The sequence below is a fragment of the Cajanus cajan genome, chromosome 11 (assembly GCF_000230855.2).
Source record: "Cajanus cajan strain Asha chromosome 11, NIPB_CcT2T_4, whole genome shotgun sequence".
In the NCBI taxonomy this organism is placed as follows: Eukaryota; Viridiplantae; Streptophyta; class Magnoliopsida; order Fabales; family Fabaceae; genus Cajanus; species Cajanus cajan.
In genome coordinates this window covers 25,932,402-25,955,685 of record NC_138527.1, presented here as the reverse complement: position 1 = coordinate 25,955,685, position 23,284 = coordinate 25,932,402, and the positions used below count along the sequence as shown (strand labels likewise).

Below are 23,284 nucleotides of genomic sequence, written 5' to 3'. Positions count from 1 at the left end.
TGGGTAGAGAGAGTGGTGTCGGGTCTTCTGCGCCTGCCAGCGGTAGGGGCAGGGGGCGCGGCAAGGCGGCGGTTACTGGAAAGGCCGCCGCTGAGAAGAGTGATCCGCCTAAGGATCTAGAGCCAGGGGTTCCTGGTTACGATTGGGTCAAATGTGATGTGGCCGGGGTCCAAAGCGTGTTCCGGTCGTTCCTTAAGGTCAACGCGATTTGGAAGACACACCGGATTTGTGACCCTTCCATTTCTCGGATGATCCAGCTTGAACCCTGTCAGGCCGGTGAGGGTGTGTATATGGGGAGGTCCACTGACCCTCCCCATTTCTATATGTACCAGTGTTTCTTCGGAGACCTGGGTGTCCGTCTTCCCTTCACTCAGTTTGAGTGTGATTTTTTGGACTTCATCAACTCGGCTCCTTGCCAGTTGCACCCCAACAGTTGGGGTTTTTTGCGGGCTTTTCAAGTCCTTTGTACAGTTCTAGGGATAGAGGTGTCCCTTCCCGTCTTTCTTCATTTTTATCAGCTGAAGCTAGGCATTCCTCCTTACGGCATATTGTCCCTGAATGGGGGTAGGGATGGGGGTTTGTTCACTCTTTACTCCCAGTCATACAAAAATTTTAAACAAGAGTTTTTCCGGGTTGCCTTTGTGGATGTCGACCCGATGGAGGATGGGGCATTCTACTTTGGCGGGTTGCCGAAGTTCCCCTTCTATTGGTGCCCCAAACTGTCTAGGTTTCACAGGGAGGGCCAATTATAATTGACGGCTGCGGAGTTGGCCGCCATTGAAGATCTTAAGGCGCTTCCTCGGCCGCTGGATTGCAAGCTCATCCTGTCGCTCGAGAACTCGGCACACAGGGAGAGGGGCCTGGAGAGTGAGTATCTTGTGTTTTGGTAGTTTGTTAGGGTTTGTGAAAACTCCTTTTGTTGACGTATTTTATTTGCTGTATTTGCAGGCATAATGGGCAGGAACAAGTGGCGAGAGCTGAAGCATCGCTACAACATTGTTGAGCTTGAGGTGCCCGAGGAGGAGGAGGTTGCCCCCCTGAAAGCAAACCGAAAAAGAAAGAGGGGTGAAAAGGAGGTTGGGGGGACCTCCACCCCTCATGATGCTAAGGAGGCTGTTCAGGTGGCTACCGAGGAGGTGGCGGCGGCTGCTGAGCCTGTTGCTCAGCCTGTCAGGGTGTCCGTCCGAGCTACTGAGCGAGTCATCGAGACCGCTGCGGTGAGTACCTTGCTTGTTTGGTTTTTCTTCTATCTTTGACGTTATTCTTTCACCTTTGAAGGAATTTTTGGTTTCTTGTAGGCGGGGGGTGCCGCCGAGGTGGCGACTCAGGTTTCTGAACAAGTCGCCCCAGTTGCGGAGGTGAGTAGTGTGCCTTCCCCTTATGCCTTGTTTCTCTATTCGAGTTGTGTCTTAAAAGGAATGTTTTTTTTTTTTGCAGGCGAGCGAGGCCGTCGAGGTCTTTGAGACTCCGAGCTCGGAGGTGCCGGGGGTGGGTGCTTCCGGTGTGGAGTAGGGGGCGTCTGCCCCTGCTTCTGCTGAAGCTCGTGGGAAGGGGCCAAGCTCTGAAGTTCCGACGCCCACCCCAGTGGCGTCGGTGCCATCAACTGGCCCATCGAAGGGGCCTCCCAGAACCCAGTACCTCGCTCAGCGCTACCACAAGGGGGATGCGGTGGTGAGGTTGGATCATTTGAGTGCCTCGGAGGACATTGATTCTTGGTGGAGCGCTGGGGTGTCTGCAGCTAAATTTTTTCCTGAAGGGTCACTGAGCACGGCTGATCAAGCTATGATCGAGTCGGTCGGGCCTATGGAAGGCCTAGATGCTGCTCAGGTTCTCCTGCAGAGGGGGGTGGCCATCATGGACTATTTGAAGCATAAATGGTCCAGGCAGCAGGAGGACCTGACGAGGTTGAGGGGCCGAGTTCAACCTTTGAGACAGGAGAATAAGGCCCTGAAGGAGGAGAATAAGGTTCTAGGGGCCGTTGTTGGCGAGGCGAAATTGCAGGGGGCTGAGCTTCGAGCTGCGAGGGGCGACCTTGCGAGGGTGCAGAAGTCTCTCGAGATTGCCTTACGATCCAACGAGGCTTATGCCTCCCAGCAGGTGGGTGAGTTGTAGGAGCTCGCCGCCTCCTCTCGAGGTCGTGTACGCTCTTTGGAGGATGAGGTGACCTCTTCTCATGGCCGAGTGTGGTCTTTGGAGGATGTCGTGACTTCTCTAAAGGGCGAGTTGGTGGTGGCGGCTGAGAAGCGTCTCTGTGATGAGGTTCTTCTTGGCGACAAAGAGGAGGAGGTCACCGCCTTGAGGGTGGACCTCGCGAAGATGGAGGCTGAGAGGGCGGAGCTGGAGAAGAAGCTCGAGGAGACCGAGCGGTCTTGAGCATAAGAAGGGCTTCCTCAAAGGCGCTCGTCAGGCCAGGCTCCTCGCGCCAGGGTTCGACTTTTCGGCCATGCATGTGGAGAAGGTCGTCCGTTTCGGGAAGCTTGTTAAGGAGGACGACGTCGAGGACAGCTCTAGTGATAACGCCTCCGCCTAGGCCATTTTTGTTCTTCTCCTTTATTTCGAACTCGACCTCAGTTTTCTGTTAAGTGAATTTTTCCGTGAAGGTTCGAATTTGACCTTGGATTGATCGTGTTGAGGTTCGAATTCGACCTTAAATTGAGGTAGAGTAAATTGTACGAAGGTTCGAATTCGACCTTGTAATTTTGTTAAGTAACTTGTTTGTGAATGTTTGAACTCGACCTTAAGTTGGTCCTGCCGGGGTTCGAATTCGACCTCAGAATTTAGAGTAATATGTATTTCATCATGGTTCGAATTCGACCTCGGATGAGCGGTTCGTACTCGACCTCAAATCTAGAGTAATATGTATTTCATCAAGGTTCGAATTCGACCTCGGATGAGTGGTTCGTACTCGACCTCAAATCTAGAGTAATATGTATTTCATCAAGGTTCGAATTCGACCTCAGATAAGCGTGTCAAGCATATGGCATTTTGTAGTAAAATGATGAAGGTAAAAGAATGTGAATAGAAGAGAATGAGTTATTTTATTGATGAAGGTATGTGCCTCGTTAAAAACCCTCTCAGCCAAAACTCATTTTTCTATTTTTTGGGATAAAAGACTGAGGCGGGAAAAGAGTGCGCAGCTCATTCGTACAGAGTTCAACTGAAATAAAACTTGAGATGCATGGCATTCCAAGTTCGCGGTATAGGTTTCCTGCTGAGTTCTTCCAGTCTATACGCTCCATTCCCCAAGTCTTCTGTAACTCGGAATGGGCCACCCCAAGTGGGTGCCAGCTTCCCCTCTATCGTGTCTTTCTGAGCTTCGCCTAGCAAACGCCATACTAAGTCGCCAACTCGAAAAGAGCGAGGTCGTACTCGCGTGTTGTACCTTCTGGAAGCTTGGAGCTTGCAGGCTTCTTCGTGGATTTGAGCTTCTTCATGGATTTGAGCTTCTTCTCTGATCTCGTCAACTAGGTCGAGGTCAGCTGCTAGTTCTTGGGCGTTCTGCTCATTTTTGAAGACTTGGTGTCGGTGGGACGTCTCTCCTACTTCCACTCTCAGTCCCGTAGGTGAGCCTGTAAGGCATCTCCTGCGTGGTTGACTGAGGGGTGCAGTGATACGCCCAGAGGATGCTGGGAAGTTCGTCGGGCCACTGACCTTTGGCGTTCCCCAACCGCTTCTTGAGTTCCCGGAGGATGACCTTGCCATTGGTTTGGGGGTGTTCCACCGAGGTCGAAAGATGCTTGATGTCGAGCTCGCGGAGGAAGTTCTCAAATCCTTGTGCGATGAATTGTCGACCGTTGTCGATAACGAGGGTGTGAGGGATTCCGAATCTGCAAACGATGTTTCTCCAGGTGAACTTTTGCACATTTTCAGTGGTGATTTTGGCGAGTGGGCATGCTTCAATCCATTTGGTGAAGTAATCGATTGCCACGAGGAGGAACTTGAGCTGGCCTTTCGCATGGAGGAATGGCCCGAGGATGTCCATTCCCCACTGGGAGAAAGGCCATGCCGACATCATGTGGTGGAGGGTTTCGGGCAGTTGCCGGTGTGTGTTGCCAAACTGCTGGCATTCTTTGCATTTTTGTATGTAGTCTTGGTAGTCTGACTTTAGAGTGGGCCAGTAGTATCCAGCCCGGAGTACTCTGGTGGCCATCGAGCGAGCTCTGGAATGCAAGCCACATATGCCCCGATGAATTTCGTCGATGACGTAGGCTGCTTGGGGTGCGGTCAAACACTTGAGCAGCAGGGTGAAAATGCCATGTTTGAACAGTTCGTCTCCGACAATGACGAACTTGGCCGACCTCATTCTCATCTTCCGAGCTTCGTCTTTGTCTTCGGGCAAGGTACCCTCTTTCAAGTAATTCCAGATGCCCTTCATCCAGCCCAGGTCTCCACTATCACTAACGTTGACAACCTTGTCATCGAAGCTAGGCGAGTGTAGAGTCTCCTGGATGATAGTTCGGTGCTGTCCAGCCTTTTTGGTACTGGCGAGCTTCGGTAGGAGGTCAACTCGGGCATTTTGTTCTCGCGACACATGTTGTATGGCGAACTCGTCGAAGGACGAGATCTGCTGGGATGCGATGTGAAAATACCATTGCAGAAGGGTGTCCTTTGCCTGGTACATCCCATTGAGCTGCTCGACCATGAGTTTTGAGTCGCTGTTGCAACTCACTCTTCGGGCTCCGAGGTCGCGGGCTAGCCTCAGTCCTGCGAGGAGTGCCTCATACTCTGCCTGGTTGTTGGTCACTTTGAAGCTGAACTTGAGGGATTGTTCCAAGGTGACTTGATTTGGCCCCTCCAGAATGATACCTGCACCACCACCTTTAGAGTTGGAGGACCCGTCAATGTGTAAAGTCCATACCTGGGGTTCCTCAGCAGTAGCAGGCATGAGCTCGGCTACGAAGTCGGCCAGGCACTGGGCTTTTAGGGCGCCGCGACTTTCGTACCGGATGCTGAACTCGAATAATTCTACTGACCATGCGATCATTCGTCCGGCGAGTTCCGGTTTTCTCAGGATTTGCTTTATGGGGTAGTCGGTTTTGACTACCACCTGGTGGCTTTGAAAATATGGTCGGAGACGTCGGGCCGCGGTGACGAGTGCTAGCGCCAACTTCTCAACCATCTGGTATCGTTTCTCCGCGTCCTGGAGGACTCGACTGATGAAGTAGATCGGTGTCTACGTCTTCTGGTTTTCTTGCACTATTACAACATTGATGACGTTTTTTGCTATGGCCAAGTAGAAGAGGAGGTCGGTGTTGTGATTCGGCCTTTGTAGGATCGGTGGGGCCGAGAGAAAGGTTTTGAAGCTTTGGAAAGCTTCTTCGCACTGACCTGTCCATTGGAAGTCTTTTGGCTTCTTTAGCAGGGTGAAGATTGGCCCTGCTTTCTCCGCGAGTTTGGGGATGAATCAGGACAGTGAGACTAACCTTCCTGCTAGGCGTTGGACCTATTTCACCATTTGCGGACTCAGCATCAGGATGATGGCTTTGCTTTTCTCGGGGTTGGCCTCGATTCCTCTGCTAGTGATCATGAAACCGAGGAACTTGCCCCCCTGAACGCCGAAGACGCACTTCTCCAGGTTGAGACGCATGTTGTGCTTTCTGATCTGGGAAAACACCTCGGCGAGGTCGGTAGCATGGTCTATTGCCGATGTGGTTTTGACCACCATGTCGTCGACGTAGACTTCCATGTTCCGCTCGATCTGCTGGTGAATAACCTTATCCATCAGTTGCTGGTAAGTTGCCCCCGCATTTTTGAGGCCGAAGGGCATCACCCGATAGCATTAGTTGGCGTGGTCGGTGATGAAAGACGTGTGCACCTCGTCGGGTGGGTACATAATTATCTGATTGTACCCGGATTAGGCGTCGAGGAAGCTAAGGAGGGTGTGCCCGGATGCTCCGTCGACCAGCCTGTCAATGCTTGGCAAGGGGTATGAGTCCTTGGGGCATGCTTTGTTCAAGTCGATGTAATCGACGCACATGCACCACTTTCCCGAACTCTTCTTCACCAGAACCACATTCGCCAGTCATATGGTGTACTTGACTTCCCGGATGAAGCCGGCGCTCAGCAACTTTTGTGACTCGGTGATGATGGCCTCTCACCTCTCACCACTGACCTTTCTCTTTCTCTGGGCCACTGGCTTTGCTTCCTTGTGTATCGCTAACCGGTGATAGATGAAGTCAGCGTCTATACCTGGCATATCAGCGCTGGACCAGGCGAAGAGGTCAGCATTTTTGAGGATTTTCGCTTCGAGCTGCTGTCGCAACTCCGGGCTCAACTGTCTGCTGATCTTTGTGTACTGCCCGGGGGATTTTCCGATCTGGAAGTCGTCGAGCTCGTCGACGGGGCTTGGTCGTTCGTCACGAGAGTCGGATCTCAGATCGAGATCAGTGATTTCTTCGTGGTTGATGTGAGCTACGGTGGGAGGGCCACTCTTGCATTGTTCATCGGGTGAGGTGATCTTCAAGCTTTCGGTGTAGCATTGTCGTGCCGTCTTCTAGTTCGCCTTGACAGAGGTAATCTTCCCGTCATTCCCTGGGAATTTCATGGTGAGGTGTGGGGTGGACACTACTGCTCCGAGTTGATTCAAGGTCAGCCTCCCGATGATTATGTTGTAGGAAGTGTTGGCTTCCACGAGGAGGTACCGAACCATGACCCGCCTTGTGTCCGGAGGTGCTCTGAAAGTTGTGAGTAGGTCCACGTACCCCCGAGTGTGAACTCTCTTTCCTGCAAAACTAACTAGGGGCTCTGTGTGAGGTTGTATGAGAGAGTGGGGGATGTCTAACCTGAGGAACATTGGCCAATACAGGACGTCGGCCGAGCTCCCTTGGTCGATCAATGTCTTGTGAACCTCCCAATTGGCCAACTCCACGGCTATAACCATGGGATCATCCTGGTTGGGATTGACCCCGGCATAGTCGTTGTCGGTGAAAGTAATCATCGGTGAGCTTTGGTGCGAAGCTGAGCTGGTAGGGTGTATGCAGTTGATATTGCGCAAGTGTCTTTTGCGGACCGAGCTGCTGGTGCCCCCTCCTGCGAAACCACCTGCAATTGTTTTGATCACTCCCCGTAGGGGAGCTGGCCCCGTTTCCTGGCTTACCTCGGCTTGTACTGCTCCGCCGGGGTTGAGTTGAGAGCCAGAGGGTTTGTCCGTGCGAGCTCCTGAATCATGACCTCTGTCTCGTCCTGGTCCACCGTAGCTTCCCTAGTGACTTCGCTGGACATAGTGGCCGAGGTGGCCTGATTGGATGAGTTCTTCAATGCGGTCTCGGAGTGTGCGGAACTCCTCGGTGGTGTGGCCGTGATTCCTGTGGTACCGATAGTGTTTGGACTTGTCCGCACTGTTGGGAGTGTGGCCTGGCGGTGGCAGGGCGAGCAGGTTATTGTCACTGGCCTCCTCCAGAATGCGGACTCTGGATGTGTTCAGGGGAGTGTAGAAGTCATATCTCCCCCCTCTGTTTGCTCTGGCCGATTTCTCGAACTGGCTGTCATTGTTAACTCTTACTTTATCCTTGTGACCCTGCTTTGTCTTCGTTGGTCCTTTTCCACGAATTTGGTCACGAAAAGCGGAGTGTTCCTCCATTTGGATGTATCTTACAGCGCGAGCGCGAAGCTCGTCCATGTCGCGGGGAGACTCACGACATTTGGTCCCCGGGCTTGAGTGCCATAAGCATGGCATGTAGGGCGACCTCGGGGTTCAGATTTCTGATCTTAATCGAGGTGGCAACAAATCGTTCCATGAACGCCCGAAGTGGTTCGTCGTCGTTCTGCCTGAGACTGGCCAGGGCGGCCGAAGTGACATGGTGAGGTCGGCTCGTTGCATACTGCGCTGTGAACCTTCTGACTAGGGTGCCGAAGCTATCAATGGACTCGACAGGCAGTTGGGTGTACCAGTTGAGCACGGCCCCCTTGAGCGAGGTCGAAAAGACCCTACACAAAATAGCGTCATTGTTAGTGTAGAGGTTTACCTGTGTTGTATATAGGTCGATGTGCTCATCTGGGTCCGTCGTGCCATCATAGCGATCGAGGTGGAGAGGCTTCCACCCATGAGGGAGTGGTGTCTCCATAATGCCATCCACAAAAGGGTGGCGGCGGAAGGTGGCCTGATCTCCTATGACATGAGTAAGGGCCTTGCTGACTTCGTGGGCCGACTTGTGCGTCGGTGCATGAGATCGATGCGTGGCAGGTCGTTGAGTCGGTGCCCTGGTCGCAGTCCGGGGTTGAGAGACTGAGTGCTCCTCCTCCTCATTGTGGTTGCTCGTATGAGGAGGATGATCAGAGTGTCGCCGAGGGAGTTGGGCGCGAATCCGCTCGTTTTCCGTGCATAGCGCCGCTAGGTCAGCCTCATTAGCAGTCCGCATTGCGGCTAGGTCGGTTTCGTGCTTGGCGCGCATGTTCTGCAGATCGGCGTCGTGCTGTTGCCGCATCTGTTCAACCTGATCGATCAACCTCCTCAATGTTGCTTCGCTATCCATGGCAGATGGATGATCTAGGTCGTCTGTTGCGCGTCTGCTATGGCTTCTGGTGCAAACCATAAGCGTGGCCGATAAGAGCTGTCTTGATCGCCCCCACGGTGGGCGCCAAATGTTCTTACCGGAAATCTACTGTAGAGATGATCCTCCGAGTAAGATTGGTGAGCCTCCTTCGCTGGTACGCTTGATGCTCCAAGAGGGGGGTGGTACCTGCAAAAGAGACTCCGATACCAAAGTTAGGGTTTGTATGAGTATGAGTCTCGTATAAGTAATGCACGTACCTTAGTGTGAATTAGGGTTGCTTTGGGCCCTGGGCCTGAGATGAGATATGATAAGATTAGATAATAGATCTCGTCTGGAGCGAGATTCCCTGAGATCAGTTATGATCTACTTAAATGCCGAGCTGACGTCGCGTAGCGCGTGCCCGAGGTCATCTTGCGCTGTGATGCTGAGCTCGGAGCTCGGTTTCGCAGTACGGATAGTACAATTTCTAATCCTCAACACATACAGAATCTAATGGTATCATTAATTCCTTAAACAGAAATAATCCAATTTTTCCAAAACCTAACTTACAGACACTTTTCTATAATTTCGTTCTCTCTCCTAGAGCATCATTTTTACAAATTAATCATATATTCATAGTCCTAAATATATACAAAATCACATAAGACAAATAATTCTCCAAACATAAATAATTATAAAATTACTCATAATCCTACAAGCTCTTCCTCTACCCAATTCCCTCATGTAACTCTACATATAAATAATTCCCTTTTCCCCCGTACCTGGATATGTAGAAGCTGAATCTACACAAGATCTTATTGGTCTCCCTCGCTGGGTTCCCCTTGATCTAAAGCAGAAAGTAGAGGAAAAGAAGAGAGAGCAGAAGAAAAGAAATCAGAAAATGAGAGGTGTGCCTTTTGGGAGTGGCAGAGAGCTCAATTTATAGGCCTCAGGCTTCCCCGGAACGGCCCGTTCTAAATTCAGAACGGCCCATTCTGGACCTTAAAATCATGGGTAAAAATCACACCTAGAACGGCCCGTTCTCAAACCAGAACGGCCCGTTCTGGGGTGCATTTATTACTCACAATTGCCATAGCCCGTTCCAACTTAAAGTTTAAAGCATTTTTTAATAGTCCGGAACGGCCCGTTCCAACTTGAGAACAGCCCGTTCTGGGCTATTAACTCACATACAATTTGGTAGTTTGGAACGGCTCGTTCCAATTCTGGAACAGCCCGTTCCAAGCTACTAAATCACATACATTTTGGTAGTTTGGAACGGCCCGTTCCAATTCCAGAACAGCCCGTTCCAAGCTACTAAATCACCCCTATACCTTTATAAAATTATCAAAATACCCTCAATTAAAATAAATAAAAAGTGAAATAAAAACTGGGGTGTTACAAGACTTCATCCTCATTAGGAGAAAACAAAGTTTTCCCACATGAAATTCTTTTTCTCACTTCAAAATCTATCATCTTTCACCATAATCTCAAAAGCAACTTACAATATAACATATATACATCTTATACAACTCAGAATTCACAATAAAAACAACATGTATCAACATCATGATCCAATTGAGGTTAGCGGAAAAACACATAGAATGGGGGTTGAATATGTGTGTGTGTATGTGTGAACAAAGGTATTTTAAAAACGAAAACATTTTCGCAACAGTAGTGCTCTTGTCCACTGCACTTTTGAATGTCAGACGGTTAACCAGAGTTTGCTTAACTTACTACCAATGCATCTGAAGAATTTATCATCCACTAGGTAAAATGTTCTGTAAAGATATTAATTGAAGTTCTTACATTTTCCTTTTCAAAATGGTTTCGTTTAAGGATAAGTGGCAGATGAAACTTTCAGTATAATAAGTCTGTCAAGCAAAGTTAGCATCTTTGTCTAAAAGCTGTTTTAAAGTTATATAAATATTGGACAAAGTCTTTCACAAAAGTTTCATCAATAAGGAAGATTTGCGTCTAAGTAGGTAAAGGAATGCAATCATTTTATACTGGTTCACTCAACTGAGCTACGTCTAGTCTCCTTTAACTTGAAGGGTTCCACTAGATATAAAATGAAGTACATTGAGTATTATCGTCCACTCCTAGACTTGAGTATTCTCGACCACTTCTGGCCCGTTAACTTCACTCACCAACGCTAGTATTCTTAAACCACTTCTAGTTCTCCAAGTATTCTCGACCACTTCTGGCCCGTCGACTTCACTCACCAACGCTAGTATTCTTAAACCACTTCTAGTTCTCCAAGTATTCTCGACCACTCCTGTCCCGTCGGCTTCACTCACCAACGCTAGTATTTTCTTATCAGCCACTTTTGGCTAGTAGTGAGTATTCTTTGAAAAGCCCCTCCGGGCTTTACAAGTATTCTTTCCATAGCCTCTTCAGGCTTTACAACTGATAGATGTATAGTCGGGTTCGAGTGTTTTGGGTTACTCTCACAGAGAGGATTGGGAATTTCTTACACTCACTAAGGTTTGCTATCTTAGTTTTACAGAGACTTGTGTTTGAGTGTTTGGGTTACTCTCATGAGAGGATACAAAGGTTTACAACACTCACTAAGGTTTAGTCCATCACTGACATTTCAAACACCTTAGTCTACAGAGATAAAATTGCAATATTACATTTTACATATGACTATGTATGTTCATCTGTGGTCTCTGTCTCATGGGCTTGATATCACTCTTTTTCTTTCAATCCACGAGCCTAGGGCAAGGCATATAATCATTCTTTCGTTGCTTCTTGCCTTACTATTAAGTCTTAATTATACTTCCTTTTAGATAGGACTTATTGAACAACTCCACTCATCCCATGCACTCTTGCAATATAATTATTCTCTTTTTGATTCAATTTTTATGCAGATATAGCTAACACAAAACTCATCTAACAATACCCTGATACACCTCAATTTTTGTGAAGGTATTGAGTGAAGAGTTGAAGTTGAACACCCATTGGATTGGAAATTGAAGGAGCTAAGGACCAGGAGAAGAGTACCTGCGCCGGGTGCAAAACTACTCGCGTCGGGCTTGAACAAAACAGAGAGCAACACTCTCTGCAATTCAGAACTGCGCCGGGTGCTAGAGTAGATGTATCGGGCATGCTCGAGACAGAGAGCAACCTAAACTCTTTGGAAGACATCGCGCCCAACTTGAGAGTAATTGCGTCGGGCGTGGTAACCCTAACCTGACTCACCTATATCGTATTTGATCAAGTCTTCGAGGATTTTTCCCTCATTCACACATTGAGCGACTTCTAGGAGCTGCGAAAGGGATTCCCGGTACTTGGGACCATTCGTGTGTGGGTTTTTCCTTCGGTTCTTCCATCTCTTTTCCATCTCTATTTTTGTTTTACCTTCATTGTTTTTAGCGGTTCTACCCATTATTTTGTGGGGTTAGATGTAACCAACGAAACTCTCTTGTAATCTTCACGTACTTTATTAATGATATATATGTTGTTGTTTCATTCATTGTTGTGTTATGTTTCTGATTTTAATGCTTGATTTGGATTGATTCTCCTTTGCTTGATATAAACTCCATTGGGTATTGGAAAATAGCCTTTTGAACTAGCTCTGAAACAAATACCTAGTGGGAAATGTATCTAGGAATGGAGCTTGGCCCATTAGTAGTCTTAAACCCGAACTTGTAATGCAGGTGTAGGTATTCGATACTCAATGAATTGATATTTACTATCTGCACCTAGGCTCTTGCTCTAAGGGATTAGGTTTGAGTAAACTTAGGGGTTGACTAAGCAATGAATGTAACAAGAGAATAAAGATTCATCAGTGTGAAGTTCGGTGATATCTGACCCCACAATCTTACAAACTCACAACACCATTTTTGTCCCTTCCACACACACACAATTTATATTGTAGTTTTGAAATTCCAATAGTCATAATCTTTATTTGAATTGCATGACAACCTATGAAAAATTGGAATTATTCTTTAGTCACAAATAGTCATTAAATGCTTATTTTACCTACTAGTCCATGTGGATACGATTTAAATTTACTACTTGAACGACCGATATACTTGCCGTGTTTGAGTTCGTTGATAGAAAAAAAAATGATTTATAACAAAGACAGAAACTAGTGTCAACAAAAATCTCAACAAGTTTTTGGCGCCGTTGCTGGGGATTAGTAAGGCAATTTAATATTTATAGCTATTTGTGACTTGTTCCTTTACTGTTTCTGTTATTTTTATTTTAGCAATGAATTCTTTGAGCTGACTTGTGCACTCTAGTCTTCTGTTTTCTCTTGTATGCAAGGTACTATTCGAACTAGAGGGACCAACTCTTCTAAGCCGCTATTGAGCAATCCTGAGATTGAACGCACGACAAGGAGGAATAATAGCAACAAGAGGAGAAGGAGAAATAGAGCAAATCTAGTTAGCCAACCAACCACTCATATTCCTGAAGTTTTTGTCTCTGCTATTCCTGAGTTCACTATGGAAGGTGGAGGTGAAGGTGGTGCTCACAATGACAATCCAAACCAGAGGTGCACTATAGGTGATGCTTTCACCTACACTAGCCCGAGGGAATTTTCTAGCATCGTGAGGCCCACAATGAATGAGAGACTAGCGGAAATGAAGCTCGCACTCCTACAGCTCATTAGCTCTCATCAATTTTCTGGCCTGTATCATGAAGACCCACATACTCATCTCTACACTTTCTATAAGTTGTGTGGTTCAGTTGGAGTTTCAGGGGCTGATGAAGAGGCATTGTTCGTGAGGTTGTTTCCGTTCTCCCTGAATGGGAAGGCTAAGGCTTGGCTTCATTCTCAGCCAAACCAAAGCCTAACCACATAGAGGGATGTGGAGACTAAATTCTTAGCCAGGTTCTTTCCCCCTTCCAAGAACACTGAGGCTAGAATTGTTATTGCTACCTTTTCTCAAGGTGCGGATGAGCCATTATGTGAAGCATGGGAGAGGTACAAATCACTATTGAGAGGATTCCCTAATCATGGTTTTGAGGTGGATCTACAAGTTCAAACTTTCTGTAATGGGTTACAACCTCAAACCAAGATGATATTAGATGCTTCTTTTGGAGAGTCAGTTATGTTCAGAACTGTCGAAGAGGCTATCACCATCATTGAATCTATGGCCTCCACATATTTTAGGAGCCAACATGGTAGAAGCTCTTCACACAAGAGAGGAGTTTTGGAGTTGAGTACTCAAGATGCAGTGTTAGCTCAAAACAAGTTACTTTCTCAACAAATTGAAGCATTGAATCAACAGATGGCCAAATTACCTCAACAACTTCAAGCTATGCAAGCTAATGCCCCTCCTATGCAACAAGTGTTGTTATGTGATTTTTGTGGAGGTGACTGTTGAGCTTAGGAGAGCTTGAAGCTTAAAGGAGTTTTGATGATCACAACATGTGTGTACAACAACAACTTATGATCACAATGTGTGTGTACAACAACAACTTGGAAGCACAAAAACAAAGTCAAAGAAAATGTCAAAGAAAATGCTATGTAATAGGAATTAGTGTATAAATTGTTTAGTTTGACGTGTATGTTGTGTGCATGAGCAAAATCTATATATAAGCTAAGTAGAGAGTGTATGATGATGAGTTAAAAGATTGGAAAGTTATTTTGGGACTTAAAACGAAGTTTTAAAAATTAACTCAAAATAATCAATTATCGTTAAATATAATCGATTATTCCAGCAACAGGCAAAATGGGATGCCTTGCTGCAATAATCGATTATTTGCCAAAATAATCGATTATCCCAGAACTGACTCTCTGGAATAATCGATTATCCAGCAAAATAATCAATTATATTGTTCTTGGTTGGTTTCCAGAAAACCTGAAGAACAAATAAAATAATCGATTATCTAGGTCTGAGACTTTTATAAATAGTTTAAACCTTTAGAAACTTCACATAAGAGTTAGAACTAATAATCAAATTGAGAAAAGCGTTTTTGTGGAGTCTTTGTGACAATCTTGGAGAGTTTTCTTTGTGAAATCCAAGAAGAAAAACGTTTGTGAAAAACTTTGAAAGAGGATCATCATCATCATCACATTCTTGAAAGGGGAAGATTAAGATTTGCTTCTGAATTCCAGGTGAATTCGTTCCTTTATTCTGTGTGAATACTTGTAAAATCCTGAGAAGGGTTTCTCAAGTGGTAAGGTTTCTTGTAGTGGGTTTCTACAAGGGGTGCTTTCTTGGGGTCAAGAAAGTGGTTATCTTTAGTGTTGAAGTATATGCATGTGTGTGCTTGTAAACCTTCTTCCTTGAGATAGTGGAACAAAATCTTGATCAGGTGCTGATTGAGGACTGGATGTAGGTCACATGTGGAGTGGCTGAACCAGTATAAAAGACTTGTGCAATCTTCTTCTACCTTATCTTTTACTTTGAGTAATTTCTTGGTTGAACATTAAAGAAGATAATTCTTGATTAACATGTGTGTGAATATTGATGGTTTAATCTGAATTAGAGCATTGCATTTCAACCTCATTGTTTTGTAATCAAGAAAGCATATTACATTTATACTTCCATAACAAGTCTTTAAAGAAGCTTCATTTGAAAATTCAGTCTTAGAAAAGTTTAAGTGAAATAAAGATCCTAAATACTCTGAAAAATTTTAAAAGGTCATAGAATCCAATTCACCCCCCCTCTTGGATTGTGCCATTCTTTTCTAACAGTGACCACCCTAATGGTTATTATGCTGGACCAACCAGTTCCCAAGGTGAAGAAGTGAATTATATAGGGAATCAAGGGAGGCAAAATTTCTCTCAACACCCCTATCCCCAAAATTATCCTCAAAACTCAAATCAAAGGTGGAGAAATAATTATGGTGGAAACAAGCAGGATATGAATGCTTCATCAAGTAGCAGACCTCCACAACAACACCAACACCCGCCTTAATATGAGAGAACCACCAAGTTGGAAGACACACTGCAACAATTCATGCAACTGTCTATGTCCAACCAAAAGAACACCGATGCTTCAATTAAAAATCTTGAGATACAGGTGGGGCAAATAGCAAAGCAGCTAGCAGAGAAGCAAAAAGGTTCTTTCTCAGCCAACACCGAACAAAACCCGAAGGGGTACTTGAATGTAGTATCTACAAGGATTGGTAGGGAATTTGTGGTGAAGGAGAGTGAGAAGAAGAATGAAGGAGAAGAAAAGAATGACATGGGTGTGGAAGATGATGCTAGTGTTGATGAAGAGATCATCTTAGAGGGCCCAGGAGTATGGAGAAGGAGTGAAGGAAGTGAGTTGGGTGAAGAGAATAAAATGAAAGAAGAAAATGACAAAAAGAAAGAGAAAAAGAAAGAAATTGAAAAAGAGAAAGAAGGAATTAGTGGAGAGAAAAAGAAAGCACCCATGGAGGAGCGGAGTATTGTAAAGGTGCCACCCACCAAGAGTCTTCCATATCCTCATGCCCCTTTGAGAAGAGATAAGGAGAGGCAATATGCTCGGTTCTTGGAGATTTTCAAAACCTTGTAGATTAAAATTCCATTCTCTGAGGCATTGGAACAAATGCCTACTTATGCCAAGTTCATGAAGGAGCTCCTCACCAAAAAGAGGAAATATTTTGAAGAGGAGACCATTACATTGGAGGCAGGATGTAGTGTCATTATTCAGAAGATGTTACCAGCTAAATCCAAGGATCCTGGTAGTTTTACTCTTCCAGTCACTATTGGGAGTTTAGCTATTAGGAAGACTTTGCTTGATTTGGGGGCTATCATCAATCTCATGCCCTTATCTATGCTTCAGAGGATTGGTGATTTGGAGGTGAAGCCCACTCGCATGACCCTGCAGTTGGCTGATCGATCAGTAAAGTATCCTCATGGCATAGTGGAGGATGTTATGGTGCAGGTGGATCGTTTCTTGTTTCCCGTTGACTTCGTGGTGATGGATATAGAAGAGGAAATTGATGTACCTCTCATTCTTGGCCGACCATTTATGAAAACTGCAAGAGTTCTGATTGATGTGGACGATGGGAAGCTTAACTTTGATGTTTTTGATGCCATGCACTATCCCAAGGACAAGAGCAGTTGTTTCCGGGTAGATGTAATTGATGGCCTTGCTGAAGACACCAGGAAGCACGTCTCTTTCTCTACTCCTTTGGAGAAAGTCCTAATTAATGTGGTAGAGTACCTCCATGAAGAAGAAGATAGAGAGATTGAGGCATGTTTGAAGAGCCTTGAATCATATAAGGAGGTGACATCTAATTCTATGCTTATATAAGACTTGAAGGAGGAAGGGGAGGCAAATGCACCTAAGCTTGAACTAAAAATACTTCCTTCTCACCTCAAGTATGTGTTTCTAGAAGAAGGTGGATGCAAACCGATCATCATAAGTAGTTCCTTATCCACATTGGAGGAGGAAAGGCTTGTGAAAGTATTGAAGTTCTATCAAAGGGCAATTGGTTGGTCTATTTTCGATCTCAAGGGAATTAGCCCAGCTTATTGCATGCATAAGATATTTATGGAGGACGAGTATAAACCGATTGCTCAACCACAAAGGCGACTCAATCCTGTGATGAAGGAGGTAGTGAAGAAGGAAACGATGAAGCTTTTGGATGCCGGTATGATCTACCCTATTTCTGATAGTGCATGGGTGAGCCCTGTGCAAGTGGTTCCAAAGAAGGGTAGCATGATGGTGATTCAAAATGAGAAGAATGAGTTGATTCCTTCTAGGACGGTCACGGGGTGGAGAATGTGTATTGACTACCGAAAGCTCAATAAGGCTACAAGGAAGGATCATTTTCCACTCCTATTCATGGATCAGATGCTTGAGAGATTAGCTGGCCAAGCTTATATTGCTTTCTTGATGGGTATTCAGGCTACAATCAAATTGTGGTAGATTCGGAAGATCAAGAGAAGACCGCTTTTACATGTCCCTTTGGTGTCTTCGCATATTGGAAGATGCCATTTGGACTTTGCAATGCTCCTGCAACATTTCAGAGATGTATGCTAGCTATATTATCCGACCTAGTGGAGAAGAGCATTGAGGTTTTCATGGACGAATTCTCTGTGTTCGGGTCTTCGTTTGATGAGTGCCTAACCAATCTTAAAGTGGTGCTTAGAAGATGCTTGGAGACCAACCTTATCCTTAACTGGGAGAAATGTCATTTCATGGTGACCGAGGGGATAGTCTTGGGGCACAAGATCTCTCACAAGGGCATTGAAGTTGACCCAACTAAAGTGGAGGTAATAGAAAAACTCCCTCCACCCGTCAATGTCAAAGGTATTAGGAGTTTCTTAGGGCATGCTGGCTTCTACAGGAGATTTATTAAAGACTTTTCAATGATAGCCAGACCCCTAAGTAATCTCCTAAACAAAGACACTCATTTCTGCTTTAATGACTCTTGTTTGAAAGCTTTTGAAGCTTTGAAGGATAGACTCACCTCTGCATCCATAATCACTGCATCGGATTGGAAACTTGATTTTGAACTCATGTGTGATGCTAGTGATTATGCGGTTGGGGCAGTCTTAGGCCAAAGGAGGGCTAAAACTTTCCATGTCATTCACTATGCTAGCAAAGTTTTAAATGAGGCACAAATTAATTATGCCATTACTGAAAAAGAGTTGCTAGCCATAGTGCTTACATTGAAAAAGTTTCGGTCCTATCTGATTGGTTCCAAAGTGGTTGTGTTCACAGATCATGCAGCCATTAAGTATTTACTCACCAAGCCAGATTCCAAGCCAAGACTCATCAGGTAGATTCTGCTCCTTCAAGAATTTGACTTGGAAATCAGAGATAAGAGTGGCAAGGAAAATCTGGTTGCTGACCACCTGTCAAGGCTCGTAAATGGTGAGGTGACCATGAAGGAGAGAGAGATCTTGGAGGAGTTTCCTGATGAAAAATTGCTCAGGTGCAGGAACGGCCTTGGTTTGCTGACCTAGCAAACTTCAAGGTAGCGAGAGTCATACCTAAAGATTTCACATGGCACCAGAAAAAGAAATTCCTCCGTGATGCTACTTATTATGTATGGGATGACCCTCACTTGTTCAAGATTGGATCAGACGACCTACTGAGGAGGTGTGTTTCTAGAGAGGAGGCCAAGAGTATTCTGTTGCACTGTCACAACTCTCCTTATGGAGGGCACTTCAATGGAGAGAGAACAACTGCCAAGGTTCTTCAATCTGGCTTTTACTAGCCCACACTCTTCAAAGATGCCCCCAGTCATGCCATGTAGTGTGACAGTTGTTAGAGGGCCGGAGGGATCACTAGGAAGCATGAGATGCCCTTACAAAGTATGCAGGAAGTTGAGGTGTTCTATTATTGGGGCATAGATTTTGTTGGACCACTGCCTTCTTCTCTCACAAATGAATACATCCTTGTGGCAATAGACTATGTCTCAAAATGGTTTGAAGCTATTGCTACACCCAAGGCGGATGTCAAAACAGTAGTGAAGTTCCTCAAGAAGCACATTTTTAGAAAATTTGGCACCCCTAGGGTACTTATCAATGATGGAGGTTCACACTTCTGTAATGCTCAGTTGGAGAGGGCTCTAGAACACTATGGAATCCATCATAAGGTTGCCATCGCCTATCACCCTCAAACCAATGGTCAAGCCGAGGTTTCTAATAGAGAGATCAAGAGGATTTTGGAGAAAACTGTGTCATCTTCAAGGAAGGATTGGTCTACAAAGCTTGATGAAGCTTTATGGTCTCACTCCATTTCAATTGGTGTATGGGAAAGCTTGCCATCTTCCTGTAGAATTGGAGCACAAAGCTTATTGGGCTTTGAGGATGTTGAATTTCGATCCTCTCAGTACTGGTGAGAAGAGGAAGTTAGAGCTACATGCTCTTGATGAATTGAGGCTACAAGCCTATGAATCATCCAAGCTTTACAAGGAGAAAGTCAAGAGCTATCATGACAAGACGATTCTCAAGAGGGAGTTCAGGGCAGGCCAGTCAGTACTACTTTTCAATTCTAGGCTCAAACTCTTCCCTGGAAAACTAAGATCTAAGTGGTCTGACCCTTTTAGAGTTAAGGAAGTGAAACCCTATGGTGCAATAGAAATTGAAGATCCTAAGGCACAAAGAAGTTGGGTTGTGAATGGACAACGATTGAAACCCTACTTGGGTGGAGAAGTCGAAAGACTCTGTTGTATCCTTTCTTTTAGAGATCCTTGAGGTCTCTTCTAGTCAGGCTCAAGATAGTAAACAAGCGCTTCCTGGGAGGCAACCCAGAGATCTGAACATTTTTCTTACGTGTTTTCCATTTGAATTGCATTCTTAGACTTCAGCATTACTATGTGTGATAATTGTCTGTGTGTGAGTTGAATTACGATTGTATGTGTTGTATGTAATTGTGTGAATCATGCTTGAGTGGGTAGATATAGGTTAAATCTTATTTCAAAGTGTGAGGAAAAGAAAATTCATGTGAATGTGGGATGAAGAGTGCAAGTTAGGCAACCCCCTGATAGCCCTGATCACGTCGGGCGCATCTATCATAAGCCCGACGCAATAGGTGGTGGTTACTCTCTGCCAAGACCATGCCAGGCACATTCAATGCCAAGCACGACGTGAATATCCCCATGGCTCCTAGTAGCTGATACGCCGGGCGTAATTCTCTCGCGCCTGGCCACGTATTAAATAGAGACACTTGGAACCACCACGCCCAACGCATTTGTGGCATATCGGGCACATTAAAAGTTGGACGCTACAGGTGGAGACACGCCCGGTGCACCCATGAATGTGCCCGGTGCACCCATGGCTCCTAGTTGCCTTTGACCTAAGTATGCCCGGCGCACCGCGGATGAGCCCGACGTGATATCAGATGGGGTTAAACCCTTGGGCTTCTACTGATATGAAGCCCGACCCACGTATTTTAAGCCCGGCGTAAAACCCCTCATATCCCACAACTGCCAAAACCTCCCTCCCACTCTCTTTCTTTCTCCTCAACGTCCACAACTCCTCATTCCCCATAACCTCCCAAAACCTCCCTCCCACTCTCTCTATTCTTCCTTCCCTCTTAAATTGTCCCCCACTCAGTCTCCCTCATCTTTGACTATCACCCAACATTCCCCAAGGCCACACATTTGCGCTTCTTTCTCCTTCCCCGCATTCCACACTCAAGTAGGTTCTCGTTTCTTGATTATTTTTGTTTTCATGCATCCTTGTCTCGTCTTTTCTTGTTTAGCATGGGGGCTAAGGCTTGCATTGGGTTTTGGGGCCAAAAAGATGATTTTTTACTCCCCTGCATGCACCCACGCCGGACGCGACGAACTGCGCCCGGCGTAGGTTGGTTTTTTAATTGTTTTACATATAAATCTGTGCCCGGTGTGAAGAACTACGCCCGACGCGACTGCTATGTAACTGGCATGTGCTCGGCGCGATAAAAATACGCCCAACGCTTTCTTCACTAGATCTTCCCATTTGCGCCCGGCGTGTGCTCCTTACGCCCGGCGTGAAGAGCATCAGAGAGTTTCTATTCTCGCTCACGCCCGGTGCAGTCTTGTTTGCGCCCAGCGCAATGCACCACCAGAGAGTTCACTAATCTCTCTACGCCCGACACATGTGTTTGGCACCCGGCGCATCACATGTCTAGCACCCAATATTTTCAGTTTCAGTTTCTTTTTGTTCTATTTGTGTACTTTGTGTTGTATTATCATAGTCCATTGCCTTTTACTTCCATGTTATGTTTAATTTTGGTCTATGGATGGTCTTCATTTTTCCATATCGTAATTAGTCATCATTGTATATCTTGTTGTGCTCACCTTGTATGTCTAGGATCTCTTGTCTTATGTTATATAGATGGAATCCTTAAGCAAGTGCTCCCGCTCCAACCAACCTGGTCTGCCTCCCTACAAGCTCAGCCAACCATACTACCGCCAGTTCCTCACTAAGCGTAACGAGACCATTTTGCTACTATGAGCGGCAGGAAATTCATCTTGGAGAGGCGGGTGGACTTAGAGAACGATGAGGCCCCTAAGTTCCAGAATGAGCTCACCAGGTGCCACTGGAACAAGCTTGGCTCCTACCCCCTTCCGTACAACATTGTTGTGGTCAAGGAGTTTTATGCCAATACCCTACAACCAGAGGAGGGCATTGTCTCTTATAGCAGTTATGTGTGAGGTGTGCGAGTCCCCTTCGACACCCACACGATTAATGAGTTCTTTGGGACTGCGTTGCAACCTGATGAGCAGTGTGAGTATGGGGATTTTGAGGGTGGGACCATAACAACTGATGTGGTAGAAGTTGTTATGTGTATGCCTGGGGCCAGCTTCCATAGGAACCACACTCAGCAGCCCTTTCATGTGAAGTACTGTGATCTGCTCCCAGTAGCAAGGATTTGGTCAGCACTGATACATGCCAACATCCTTCCCTGCTCGCATGTCTCTAATTTGCATTGGAGTCGGGCCATGCTGATGTATTGCATCATGACAGGGAGGACAGTGGACATTGGCTCCATTATCTGTGTGGAGATTTCTGGTTGCGCTAATGCACCACACTCCGCAACCTTTGGACATCCCTCCCTCGTCACTCAGTTATGCCAGCTTGCTGGTGTGGATGTCCATGCACCACCATTTGAGGGTCCTGGCTAGGCGATTGACAACCGCTACATTTTTGCTTATTTTCAGGACTGTCAGCCACATGCTGCTGCACCGGAGCCTATTCATACTTTCGGACCTCATGGGGACATGTCCATGGATGATGCTCCTGCACCGGACCCTCCACTCACTTTCCATCAGCGTTTTTACACTCTTGAGGGCCGAATGGACACCTTCTTGCAGCAACAGGAGTCTCTCCATTGTGGCCAGCTCTTCCTCCTGGATGCCTTTCAGAGTCTCACTCTACACTCCACCACCGCTCCTAGCTACCAGTTCCCTTTTGCTGCGGACTTTCATGCCTATACTGGTTGGCCCGGGGACCAGGCCCCTTTCTTTGGGGGGGTGGAGCTGCTGCTGATGATGCTGATGATGCAGATGAGGATGAAGTAGCCCCCGAAGATGATGATGACCGAGCTCCATATACAGACGCAAATGGAGTTCAGCTTAGTTTAACTTTATGTTTATTGCAGTTTATTTTCATGTCTTTTACTTTTAGTTATTTAGATTTGATTTAGTTGTTCATGTTTCAAAACTCTGTGGTTAGATTTAGTGTTTTGTGTGATTACTCTGGTTGGTTTACTTTTTGTGACTATTCTGGTGACAACACGGTTTTTAATCTTGTTGATACTTGCTGTGTTGTGGTCAATTCTGGATTTTGGTTTGCTTCATATTTTTTGTGTACGTACTTTAGACATTTTCAATTCACGTTAGAACTTTAGTTCATGACTAGTTGCATACGGGTTTCAATGTTGATCATAGTACTGAGCCAAGTTTGATAATCTTTGGATGTATAGCCAGGTGAGGTCTTGAGCCCCTGAATGTTGATGAGTGAACTACGCTTAAGTTGCATGATAGGCTTTGCTTGAGTTTCCCTGGTGGTTTGCTAATGTCGTGCATTTATATGATCAAGGCATTCATATTTCCTTGTTTTGTTAACCATCTAAGCCAAAAAGCCACCTCCACATCTTACTTGACCCATAATTTCCTAAGCCTAAACACCACACCTTATACTTATCCGAAATTGTGAAAAATTAACCATAACCCTTGCCTTGGTTAAGAGAGTAATTGATGACATGAAACAAGTTTGGGGGAGTTGAAGAATGAGGGTTTCTGGGAAAAGGAAAGTATATGGTCATTGTTTCAAAAAAAAAAAAAACAAAGAGAAAACAAAACAAAACTATAAGGATGCAAAAGTGTAAATATGCATCACATAAAGGCTAGTGGTTTGGGTTCGATTAAGGGCATGTTCTAAAATGTTGTATTGGGTTATGGAGAGGGATATCATTGTAAAA

At 45.7% G+C, this 23,284-nt stretch overlaps 2 protein-coding genes across 2 annotated transcripts; both read left to right on the top strand.

The window, feature by feature from the left end:
• Positions 1–15,400: 15,400 nt before the first annotated feature.
• LOC145953475 (uncharacterized) lies at positions 15,401–16,675 on the top strand. The gene is made up of 2 exons (XM_083067434.1): positions 15,401–15,673; positions 15,932–16,675. Exons 1-2 carry the CDS (start codon positions 15,401–15,403, stop codon positions 16,673–16,675), a joined length of 1,017 nt encoding a protein of 338 aa, XP_082923560.1.
• Positions 16,676–18,689: 2,014 nt separating this feature from the next.
• LOC109816698 (uncharacterized) lies at positions 18,690–21,315 on the top strand. Its single transcript, XM_083067433.1, has 3 exons — positions 18,690–19,102; positions 19,209–19,488; positions 21,196–21,315. The coding sequence occupies exons 1-3, from the start codon at positions 18,690–18,692 to the stop codon at positions 21,313–21,315; spliced, it is 813 nt and encodes a 270-aa protein (XP_082923559.1).
• Positions 21,316–23,284: the final 1,969 nt, after the last annotated feature.

Excerpts from the sequence above, each read along its gene's own strand:
- LOC145953475 (XM_083067434.1), top strand. The coding sequence starts at position 15,401 with ATGTCCAACCAAAAGAACACCGATGCTTCAATTAAAAATCTTGAGATA. Across the intron at positions 15,674-15,931 it reads TCATCTTAGAGGGCCCAGGA|ATTAAAATTCCATTCTCTGA; the intron begins GTATGGAGAAGG and ends AAAACCTTGTAG.
- LOC109816698 (XM_083067433.1), top strand. The coding sequence starts at position 18,690 with ATGCAGGAAGTTGAGGTGTTCTATTATTGGGGCATAGATTTTGTTGGA. Across the intron at positions 19,103-19,208 it reads AAGCTTGATGAAGCTTTATG|TACTGGTGAGAAGAGGAAGT; the intron begins GTCTCACTCCAT and ends CGATCCTCTCAG. Across the intron at positions 19,489-21,195 it reads CTAAGGCACAAAGAAGTTGG|ATGGAATCCTTAAGCAAGTG; the intron begins GTTGTGAATGGA and ends TATGTTATATAG.